A 12,724-nucleotide genomic window follows, 5' to 3' on the forward strand; every position below is an offset into this window, starting at 1 on the left:
AATTTTTCTTTTGTTTCCTTTACTGCTTGCTCAATATACAGATTGAATAACATCGGAGAGAGGCTACAACCCTGTCTCACTCCTTTCCCAACCACTGCTTCCCTTTCATGCCCCTCGACTCTTATAACTGCCATCTGGTTTCTGTACAAATTGTAAATAGCCTTTCGCTCCCTGTATTTTACCCCTGCCACCTTCAGAATTTGGAAGAGAGTATTCCAGTTAACGTTTTCAAAAGCTTTCCCTAAGTCTACAAATCCTGCAGGGCTGTCCATAAATCCGTAAGAGTACGAGGGGAAGGAGATCTCTTCTGAATAGTACGTTGTAAGGCATCCCATATATGCTCAATAATCTTCATATCTGGAGAGTTTCGTGGCCAGTGGAAATGTTTAAATTCAGAAGAGTGTTCCTGAAGCCACTCTGTAGCAGTTCTGGACGAGTGGGATGTCACGTTGTCCTGCTGAAATTTCCCAAGTCCGTCGGAATTCACAATGGACATGAATGGATGCAGGTGATCAGACAGGATGCTTACGTACGGTCACCTGTCAGATTCGTATCTAGAGGTATCAGGGGTCCCACATCACTCCAACTGCACACGCCCCGCACCATTACAGAGCCTATACCAGCTTGACCAGTCCCCTGCTCACATACAGGGTCCATGGACTCCTGAGGTTGCGTCCATACTCGTACACGTCCATCCGCCCGATACAATTTGAAACGAGACTCATCCGACCAGGCAACATGTTTCCAATCATCAACAGTCCAATTTCGGTGTTGACGGACCCAGGGGAGGCGTAAAGCTTTGTTTCGTGCAGTTATCAAGCGTACATGAGTGGGCCTTCGGATCCGAGAGCCCATTTCGACGATGTTTCGTTGAATGGTTCGCACGCTGACACTTGTTGATGGCCCAGCATTGAAATCTGCAGCAGTTTGCGGAAGGACTGCACTTCTGTCAAGTTGAACGATTCTCTTCAGTCATCGTTGGTCCCGTTCTTGCAGGATCTTTTTCCGGCGGCAGCGATGTCGGAGATTTGATGTTTTACCAGATTCCTGATATTCACGGTACACTCGTGAAATGGTCGTACGGGAAAATCCCCATTTCATCGCTGCCTCGGAGATGCTGTGCCCCATCGCTCGTGAGCCGACTATAACTTCACGTCCAGACTCACTTAAATGTAGATGCCGTTGTAGCAGCAGGAACCGATGTAACAAATGCTCCAGATACTTGTTGTCTTATATAGGTGTTGCCGACCACAGTGACGTCTTCTACCTGTTTACATGTCTCTGTATTTGAATACACATGACAACAACAGTTTCTTTGGCGCTTCAATGTATTTGCTGAGTGACATACTGTCTTCTGTTTGCAGGGAGGTCTTCAGCCCAATCATAGAGCTCGGCTGAAATCTGTACGTTTGTATTTCATTCCTTGGGTGACAGTGCGCAGCTGTACAGCCCGTCTTTCTGGAGACAAGGAACAGAATCAGGCCCGCCCGGTTTTCAGGCGGTTTTCCATCTGCCTCGGTGAATGAGGACTGGTTTCCCTCATTCCACCTCAGCTACACTATGTCGGCGAATGCTGGGCAAACATGTTCTCCGCGTACGCTTACACCAGTATTACTCTACCGCGCAAACATAGGGGTCACACTCGTCTGGTGTGAGACGTTCGCTGGCCGTGGTGGACGAGCGGTTCTAGGCGCTACAGTCTGGAACCGCGCAACCGCTACAGTCGCAGGTTCGAATCCTGCCTTGGGCATGGATGTGTGTGATGTCCTTAGGTTACTTAAGTTCAGCTAGTTCTAAGTTCAAAAATGGTTCAAATGGCTCTGAGCACTATGGGACTTACCATCTGTGGTCATCAGTCCCCTAGAACTTAGAACTACTTAAACCTAACTAACCTAAGGACATCACACACATCCATGCCCGAGGCAGGATTCGAACCTGCGACCGTAGCAGTCGCGCGGTTCCGGACTGAGCGCCTAGAACCGCTAGACGACCGCGGCCGGCTAGTTCTAAGCTCTAGGGGACTGATGACCTCAGATGTTAAGTCCCATAGTGCCCCAGAGCCATTTTGTGAGCGTTCCCTGGGGGGGGGGGGGGGGGGGCACCGGATCCCGAACCGCACAGTAACCCTGAAAGAGTGGTTCGGTGTGGGGCGGCGGAGGGGTGAAGTGGACGGCGGTAGTCGTCGTGGGGTTGTGGACCACTGCGGCTGCGGCGGGGACGGAGCCTCTCCGTCGTTTCTAGGCCCCCAGTTAACATACAACACAATTCAGAATCAACTGCACCATCGCAGTACCTATACCTTTCTACTCTCATGGACGAACACAGCCAGTTGGATTTCACACGATTGTATTTTGTGGTAGTTATGTTAATTTTTCTCTAGGATGGTCTTAATACGCGAGATACTGCTGATACTAAGCCTTTCCTTTCTGTATATAGCGAGAAATTACCACACTGCAAAGTTTCAGTGTCGTGTTGCAGTTCATTGTCGCCGTGATTTAAAATTTTTATCAGTTAGTTGTTTATTGAGACCATGCTACATGCCTTTCCCTTAAAGAAAGGATAAAGATAGTCATTTTATGACGAAGACTGGCGAAGCTGACGTATGAAACACTTAGAATCTGTGACAACTGGTGAATGCACAGTTCGATTTCACCCAACCAAAGCTAGCTCCAGATAATGCACATTCAGTGAAGCCTACTTCAGCTGTCACAACAGACCACATTAACTCTTGCAGAGGTGCTGATGCAGTGTGGTTCGTTGTCGTGGTGGGTGTTGCAGGTGAGCGGGCTGCCCATCAGGAACGGCAACGAGCACGCGGCCGAGATCGCCAGCATGTCGCTGCACCTGCTGGACAACGTGCGCCGCTTCCGCGTCCGACACCGGCCCAACGACAGCCTCCAGCTGCGCATCGGCATCCACTCTGGTGCGTAACACGCACTCACAAATCGCATGCCCTGCGTCTTTTCGGTGACAGGCTTGCCAGTGGCGAAAACCTAAAAATAAGAACAGTTTTATTTTATTTCTATTCATCCCGTGTCTCTCTAAACCATTTTTCCGGTAAATTGTGGTCGAAATAGCCTTGTTATTAACATTAGTATGCATCTACGTCTGTATCTAAATGACTATTCTGCAGTTCATACTTAAGTGTCTGCCAGAGCGTCTTTCGAACCACTTTCACAATACAATGACGGAAAAAAAATCGCAACACTAAATACTAATTAATGTGGAGTAATGAAATTTCGGGTATATATTTGTGTAGGTAACACATTCAAGTGTTTAAAATTGCAATCTCACGAGGTAACGTGAGCGAAAAATAAACCATGAAAATGTGAAATGCTGGTAGATTAATTATACAGGTCTGTAAAAAAATATTTTTTCAAAGTTGTTTAAATTTGATAACTAACTTTTATGAACTTTTCAGCGCTGATTTCGAAAATCCAATCCATTTTTTCCCACCATGTCAGGTTTTTTCACAAAAAGGGAGTATTTTTGGGGCATAATAACAAAATTTAAGCAATTTATCACATTTTTTCCAACGTGATAAAATTTTATTTTATTTATAAACCATGTTTTAAACTACATTGCCAGTACATTTCCATTTCTCTTTAAGCTCATAAGTCCTTATAATAACGCTTTCGTTTTCTATCGAGGCTTCTTTTATTGCTTTTCTGGCTATGGACTCATTGAAGATCATCTCTCTTCATCATCCATCAGTAATCCGCTATCACGTTGACGTTCCATTTTCCTTCATATCTTCTTCCCATTTCTTTGATGTCTTGGTGGAATCTTTCGTATTGCTCTTCACTTACATCACCAAGGTTTTCAGGGCAGTAGTTATGATGAGAGTGGAGAAAATGAACTTTAATGCTCATGTTACAGCCCAGCTTCTTAAAGTTGTCGAGCATGTCTTGCAGTTTCGATCTCTTTTGTGTCCTAGGAAACGGGTAACAACTAATTTAAAAGAGTCCATGCTGCCTTTTGTTTCCATTTTGTCCACAAAAGCCGGCCGCTGTGGCCGAGCGGTTCTATGCGCTTCTGTCCGGAACCGCGCTGCTGATACGGTCGCAGGTTCGAATCTTGCCTCTGGCATGGATGTGTGTGATGTTTTTAGGGTAGTTAGGCGTAAGTAGTTCTAAGTCTAGGTGAGTGATGACCTCAGATGTTAAGTCCCATAGTGCTTAGAGCCAATTGAACCATTCGTCTACAACGTTGGATCTGTCACTAGCTTTCTAATGCCTGGTCCGACAAAGATTCCTTCCTTTAGCTTTCCCTCGTTTAAACCACTGTCCACAACGATATCTGAAACGCTCCCCTTCTTTTGGCAATGCCTTGAGAAACTGTTTCATCAGCCCCCACTTAATGTGAAGTGGTTGAAGTAACACCTTTTTGGGATCCACAACGCTTTTCTTCTCAACATTGTTAACCCCTACCTGTAATGTTTTTCTCAAGGGCCAAGCTTTTTTTATGTAGTTTTACTTTCTGTCTCTATTGTCCCATTCACAGAGAAAGCAAGGGAATTTTGTATAGCCACTTTGTTGACCAAGCAGCATTGATATCACTTTTAAATCACCACATAGTGTCTATTTGTGGTCTCAATAGCAGAGTTTGCTTAAAACCAGTTCAAGGTTTCCGTAACATTCTTTTAAGTGAAGCGAGTGTCCAACTGGTATAGAAGCGTACTTATTGCCATTGTGTAGTAGTACTGCTTTAAGGCTTTTTTATGAAGAATCAATAAAAAGTCTCCACTCATCAGGAGCATATTCTATTTTGAAACGTGCCATAAGTCCAGGAACATCACCGCAAAACACCAGTTCACCTTCTTGAGAGAAGAAAGATACAAACTCCTTTTCCCTCGATCGATACCAAGAAAAGGATGTACCCGGAGCCAACATATGTTTATCTTTCAGTCTAGATTCTAAAACCTCTGCCGATTATTTAGAAAGTCCTAGGTCTCTAATTAAATCGTTCCGTTCAGATTGTGAGAATGGACTAAGATCGGTTGTGCCAGGATCGTATCAGTCTCTGTCTTCTTCACTATCACCTCGCTGAGCCAATGGCTCGTGATCATCTATATCACCCAAAGAACCTGGAGGAGAGGGTATTGGTACTTCATGTCCATGAGGAACAGGGTGAATGGCTGATTGAATGTTAGGGTAAGAAATATATTTTTGTTTTTCAAATTGAAACCACGTACGTTGCAAGAACAAAAATAGCAGTCATCACTATGATTTTAGGGCTCCCTCCAAACCATTGGTATTCCAAAACGTAAGGTGTGCTTTTTACGTTGAAAGCATTGCCTTAGTTCTTCAACACACAGTGATCAAAATTTGTATGGGGCCCAAACCTTATCTTGATCGCCTAACGTTATACCAAAATAGTTGAAGTATACTGTTTCAACAAAATCGGAAATGTTTCTTTGTTAGTTTTTAGTGGTATAGTTACTACAAATGTAGCAGAAGCAATGTGGCGAGTTTATACATCCTCTGGTAGCCATTGTCCATTGTCCATAACACAACTTCTCAACACAAGAAAACAGTCACTACTTTAAAGCACTAGTAACAACAACACGTCAACAGCACAGAGTGAAGACGTACTGTGAACTGAAGGACAGCAGCAGAAGCTCACTGCTTGGTGATGGCGGGGAAGGGGCAGTGCGACAGACAGGCACTGACATGAAAATTCTGCTGGTGTCTCCAAATTACTCTTTATTTTACGTATATCTAGTATAAAAAAGGCTAAATAACAATTTCTGGTGATCCTAAAAACCAAAATTCAATCTCACTAGAGTGCTGAAATATCGAAAAAAGCTAATACTAGACATGCAGTTTGTGAAATAACTGTACGTGATGTTAGTTTTTCACTATTTTTCCCGAAATCAGCGTTGAAAACACTATGAAAATCACTTAATAAATGGCCGGCCGCGGTGGTCTAGCGGTTCTAGGCGCTCAGTCCGGAGCCGCGCGACTGCTACGGTCGCAGGTTCGAATCCTGCCTCGGGCATGGATGTGTGTGATGTCCTTAGGTTAGTTAGCTTTACGTAGTTCTAAGTTCTAGGGGACTGATGACCATAGATGTTGAGTCCCATAGTGCTCACAGCCATTTGAACCATTTGAACTTAATAAATCTGAAACAATTTTTATGTCGCAGACCTGTGTTATCGGCATAACCGCCAGAATATGCATGCAAGCAAGCAAACGTGCATGCGTTATGTTGCACAGGCGCCTGATCTCATTTTGTGGGGTGGAGCTGCATGCATGTTGCACTTGGTCGGTCAACACAAGAGCGGTTAATGCTGTTTGTGGACGACGCCAGAGGTGTTATCCGACGACGTGCTATATGTGCTCTATTGGAGACAGCTCTGTGAATCGAACAGGCCAAGGCAACATGTTGACACTCTGAAGAGCATGATCGGTTAAAACAGCAGTGTGTGCGCGAGCGTTATCCTGATCGAAAACACCCCAAGGAATACTGTCCATGAATGGCAGCACAACAGGTCTAACCACCAGATGAACGTACAAGTTTTCAGTTAGGGTGCCCGAGATAACGACAAGAGTGCTTCAGCTGTCACAGGAAATCGCATCCCAGACCATAACTCCAGGTGCAGGTCTAGTGTGCAACCACCCAGACAAGTTGCTTGCAGATCCTCAACAGTCCTTCTTCCAAACAACACACGGCGGTCAATGGCACCGAGGCAGAATTCGCTTTCATCAGAAAACACTACAGACCTCCACCCTGCTCTCCAACGAGCTCTCGCTTGGCACCAATGAAGTCGCACATGGCGGTGGTTTGGGCTCAATAGAATGCACACTACAGGGTGTCTGGCATGGTACTGTCCTCAAAGTAGCCGATATGCAACAGTTCGTTGTGTCACTGTGGTGCCCACTTCTCAAAAAACTGCTGCAGATGCAGTACGATGCGACAGACCCATACGACGAACACGATGATCTTCCATTTCGGTAGTGACCGTCTGGAGCCCGGTCCTCTTGCAATCGTAGATCCTCATAACCACTTCTGCCAGCAGTCGTGTTCAGTGGTTACATTCCTGCCAAGTCAAGGCATTCTTGAATAACATGAACTCTCCACGTCCAATCTCAAAGGTACATAACGCTCACAACCGTTACAACGTGCATCAAAGCAAAACTGATTTGCATCCTCATAGCTGACACTACTAGTGCCACACTTATGCGACTGAATCTTCATCGTCTTCCAGATGTAGAAACACGCCTATCAAATTCCGTTCATGCCGCACGACTCCTGCTTGGTGTTGCGACTATTTTTCCGTCAATGTGTTTCTGGAAGATTAAAATCTTGACTATCACGCGGGAAAAATGAATACCTAAATCCTTCTGTGAGAGCTCTGATTCCTTTCATTTTATTAAGATCTCATTTCTCCATACGCAGGTGGAAGTCAACAAAATAGTTTCGCATTCGTGGCAGAAACTTGGTAACTGAAATTTCGTGATAAGATCTCGCTGTAACTAAAGTGATTACGACTGCAACTTTCACATCATACCCGTGACACTATCTCTCCTATTGCATGATAACACAAAACCAGCTGCCTTTCTGTGAACTAGATGTCCTCCATCAATCCTATCTGATAAGGATAGTATACATTGCAGCAGTGCTCTGCCATAGGATGGACAAGCATGGTGCCGGCAGTCTCTGAAGACCTGTTGCACCGTCTAATTGTTCTGCCAGTGAAACGCAATATTTGGTTCACCTTCTCCACAAGATTCTTTTTCGTGATCGTTCCAGTTTCGGTTGTTCGCTATTGTAATCCTTGGGAATTCAGTGCAAGATCTATCCAGCAGACAACACTGCAGTAGATGGCTCCAATTTTACACCCACCATATTTTTCTACAACATGGGTTCCCAGACTTTTTGTCACCACCACTTGACGTTTTTAGAGATTTTGGCGGACCACCTGTTCACTTTTTAACGAACTCTGAGGTGGGAGAGGGGGAGGGGAACGTTGAGCGACGACTGCGCTAGGGGTGAGGAAGGTACGGGTGGCGTAATTTTCGCCATCTTGCTCAGTGATGGTAACATATATACGGTTTTATGCATCTTGTCGATCAACTATTAATATGGTAGAAATGTGACACACAGAAGTAATAACGTTTCGCAGAAGCTTAAAAATCGCTTCATGGTTAACACGAAACACAATCACGTATAAAGTACGACACAGAATCAGGCTGAACTTCACATCACAATTATAGTACTCAAGAATCAGCTCTTTGTAATACCATTCACCGGTTCCAGACGTAAGCTTCCTTCATGTCACGTTACCATTTAACGCAACGCCCAACAAGCAACGATAAACCTTTCACGTCTTATTGACTACCCACATCACCACACATAGTACATAGCAAATCAGTTGCAAAGCGGCAGGAAAACTTTCGAGTAACAACTTTCCCGTATCCCGCATACAGTCCGAAACAAACATTCTGCGGTGAATCCGTTTTCTTTGCCGTTATACAGATGCTCCTTTAAGAAGTCCGTTTGCTCACTATCATTTTACTCAAAAATAAATAAGGGAATGTAAGAGAATAGTGCTACTGTGCTTGTTTGCCTGTTCATGGCTGAACCTACGTGAATTCAATGAAATATTGGAAAATCCCTGACTTCGTTCCGTCCTAACCAGCTGATGCTCCCAGATATTCTCACCATAATTGTTGTGTGCGAGTGAGCAGAGTGCGGAGGATGCAGATGGATGCCACTGGAACTGGTCTGCCTGTTCATGCTGACTCACGGACAGCGAAAAGTCGCCAAGGAAAGAGTGACTGTCGTTATAAGGTCTCTTCTGTGAAGAGCAGTGTCTTCTGCACCCTGTCTCTTGTGCCTGCTCTGCAGTCTGTACGCATCTAATATTGTCCCACCAATAAGAAAAAATTTGTCCAGTTCCAGTCAATGGCGTTACTGTTAAGTTACTGTTCTCTTCCCACCAAAAACTGGGTAGAAATTATTCGCCAGTCCTCCGACCTTTCGCTGGCACTGTTCCAACAGTTTCAAACTCGTAAGGCTTAGTCATTGTCACACGTGTTTATTCCACCGATGTACGGACCTTCGTCACAGAAAACTTCAGGAAATGGCTCACGGCCTCCAAACACCCTTCTTTCTTGTCTACGGATAGAAAAAATCCTCTCATCGCACCAGGTCTTTGCATTTGTTTGTCGCAACGCAGTTTCACCAAGGAGTGAAAAAACGAGGGTCTGAATAGTCTGGATGCCTTCAAAAGAGGCAGGCAAATAGCGATCAGTTCAAACGGGTTCCACTTCCACCTACCTTCTGAGAATTCAGTGCATTACGACAATGCCCTCAGCAGAAATAGCGTTGATGACGGACCCAGCTGTGAAATGGCCAATTATTTGTTGGGTTGAGTCTTAACGGGCTACAGTTTTCAGCTTTCTGCTAGACTCTTGCATTGTTCATAGTTTTCTAAAGCATGAGTAAAAGTTTGCTATAGGCACCAGACAGACACCTGAGTCAAAAGAATGCGGGTCAACAACAAACCTTCACGAAAGAAAACGAAGTAAATATTCCGGAATTCGAAACCAGAACAGCTGTTAGCATGAGTGACATAAAATTAGATATCTTATGTGTTGCGAAACAACACAAATCACTTAAAAAAGGCAAGTCTTCCGGTCCAGATAGCATACCAGTCAGGTTCCTCTCAGAGTATGCAGACACAATAGCGCCTTTCTTAGCAATCATATGCAACCCATTACTTGACGAAAGGTCTGTTCCTAAAGACTGGGAAATACCACAGGTCACACCAATATTCAAGAAAGGAAATAGGAGTAACCCATTGAATTACAGACCCATATCACTGACGTCAATTTGCAGTAGGGTATTAGAGCATATACTATACTCGATCATTATGAATCACCTTGAAGAAAATGACTTATTCATACATAACCAACACGGATTCAGAATCCCAGAATCCCAGATTCCCATGAAGTAATGAGTGCTGTCGACAAGGGATCTCAGATGGATTCCACATTCATAGATTTCCAGAACGCTTTTGATACCGTACCTCACAAGCGACTATTAATCAAATTGCGTGCATATGGAGTATTGTATAAGTTGTGTGACTAGATTCGTGATTTCCTCTCAGAGAGGTCACAGTTCGTAGTGATAGACGGTAAATCATCGAGTAGAACAGAAGTGATATCTGGCGTTCCGCAAGGTAGTATCATAGGCCTTCTGCTGTTCCTGATTTACATAAATGATCTCGGCGATAATCTGAGCAGCCCCCGTCGACTGTTTGCAGATGACGCTGTAATTTACCGTCTAGTAAAATCATTAGACGATCAATTCCAATTACAAAATTATCTACAGAGATTTTCTGTATGGTGCGAAAAGTGGCAAGTAGCACTAAACAAAGAAAAGTGCGAGGTCATCCGTATGGGTACTAAAGGAAATCCGATAAATTTTGGGTATACGATAAATCGCACAAATCTAAGGGCTGTCAATTCGACTAAATACCTAGGAATTACAATTACGAGCAACTTAAATTGGAAAGACCACATAAATAATATTGTGGGGAAGGTGAAACAAAGACTGCGCTTTGTTGGCAGAACTCTTAGAAGATGCGACAAACCGACTAAAGAGACAGCCTACATTACACTTGTCCGTCCTCTGCTGGAATATTGCTGCGCGGCATGGGATCCTTACCAGGTAGGATTGACGGAGGACATCGAAAAAGTGCAAAGAAGGGCGGCTCGTTTCGTGTTATGGTGCCACAGGGGTGAGAGTGTCACTGATATGATACTTGAGATGGGGTGGGAGTCACTGAAACAAAGGCGGTTTTCTTTGCGGCGAGATCTATTTACGAAATTTCAATCACCAACTTTCTCTTCCGAATGCGAAAATATTTTGTTGGCACCCATCTACGTAGGGAGAAATGATCATCATAATAAAATAAGAGAAATCAGAGCTAGAGCGGGAACATTTAGGTGTTCCTTTTTCCCATGCGCCATTCTAGAGTGGAATGGTAGAGAAGTAGTATGAAAATGGTTCGATGAACCCTCTGCCAGGCGCTTAAGTGTGAATTGCAGAGTAACCATGTAGATGTAGATGTAGATACCTGCCCCATTCGGCTAGGTCAGCACTTCCTTCCACCCGTCGGCAAGTTTTTCACATGTCACCCTTGATCCCTAGAGACAACCACAACGAGTCATCTTGGTTCATGTCCTCTGGTTTGTCTAAACGCTGGCTTACCAAAACCTATGCTAACAAAGGTAGAAATTCTACCATTACACGCACAGAATACCAATTACGCTGAAGAGCCAAAGAAACTGATACACCTGTCTAAAGTCGTACAGAGACCCCGCGAGCACGCAGAAGTGAGGCAACACGTCGTGGCATGGGTTCGACCAATGTGTGAACTAATGCTGGAGGAAAGTGACACCATGTGCCCTCTATGGCTGTCCATAAATCCATAAGCGTAGGAGGGGGTGGAGATTTCCACTCAACAGCAAATTGCAAGGCATCCCAGACATGCTCAATAATGTTCATGTCTGGGGAATTTGGTGGCCAGCGGAAGTGTGTAAACTCAGAAGAGTGTTCCTGGATCCATTCTGTAGCAATTCTGGACGTGTGGGGTGTCGCGTTGTCCTGCTGGAATTGCCCAAGTCCATCGCAATGCACAATTGACATGAATGGATGCAGCTGATCAGATAGGATGCTTACGAACGTGTGACCTGTCAGAGTCATATGTAGACGTATCAGAGGTCCCATATCACTCCAACTGCACAAGTCCCAGACCATTACAGAGCCTCCACCAGCCTGCTGACATGCAGGGTCCATGAATTCATGAGGTTGTCTCCATAGCCGCACACGTCCATACGCTCGATAGATTTTGAAACGAGACTTGTCCGACCAAGCAACATGGTTCCAGTCATCAACAGTCCAATGGTGATGTTGACAGGCCCAGGTGAGGCCCCCTGCCGCCGTTGGATAAGCAGCTGCAGCAGCAAGTCGTATACTCCTAGCTCACTCATTTGTTACATAGTTTAATTCTTAATTTCTTTGCGTGTTTTTCGTACTTGCATTGTTTAATTCATAAATTTCGAGCGTATTATAGTATTTGAGAGTTGTAGCATCGCGATTTAGTACCTGAATAGTGTAAATTCGCGTAGTCGTTTGTCTACTGTTTTGTTTTGAACGGCCAGTGTCGGTTGGTCGCAGTCAGTGTGCTCCCTGCCGCCGTTGGATAAGCAGCTGAGCAGCAAGTCGTATACTCCTAGCTCACTCATTTGTTACATAGTTTAATTCTTAATTTCTTTGCGTGTTTTTGGTTCTTGCATTGTTTAATTCATAAATTTCGGGCGTATTATAGTATTTGAGAGTGTAGCATCGTGTTTTAGTACCTGAATAGTGTAATTTCGCTTAGTCTCCTTCCGCCGCCGAGCAGTGTCAGCAGTGCGCAAGTAGCAGCATTACTGCATTTACTAGGCAATCTTGTATTTTAATAACCGTTTAAATTTTGTCGATTTGTTTGCGCTCTCTGTAGATTAGTTCAGACGTTCTTAGCAAAACAGTTTTTAGCATGGATAGGGACTGCAACTGCTGTGTTCGGATGCAGGCTGAGTTGGCATCCCTTCGCTCCCAGCTTCAGGCAGTGTTGGCTTCGGTCACACAGCTTGAGGCTGTTGCCAATGGGCATCACTGTGGGGGTCGGGATGGGGGTTTGTCGGGGACGGCCAGCTCGTCCCACGCA

At 44.7% G+C, this 12,724-nt stretch overlaps 1 protein-coding gene across 1 annotated transcript in view; it reads left to right on the forward strand.

Moving 5' to 3' along the window:
• LOC124549794 (guanylate cyclase 32E) overlaps positions 1–12,724 on the forward strand; it is an 828,442-nt gene that overhangs the window by 794,115 nt on the left and 21,603 nt on the right. Inside the window, exon 21 of the mRNA XM_047125268.1 lies at positions 2,779–2,923. Within this exon, the coding sequence (XP_046981224.1) occupies positions 2,779–2,923 (145 nt within the window). The remainder of the gene's footprint in view (positions 1–2,778; positions 2,924–12,724) is intronic.

The sequence above is a fragment of the Schistocerca americana genome, chromosome 1, assembly GCF_021461395.2.
Source record: "Schistocerca americana isolate TAMUIC-IGC-003095 chromosome 1, iqSchAmer2.1, whole genome shotgun sequence".
In the NCBI taxonomy this organism is placed as follows: Eukaryota; Metazoa; Arthropoda; class Insecta; order Orthoptera; family Acrididae; genus Schistocerca; species Schistocerca americana.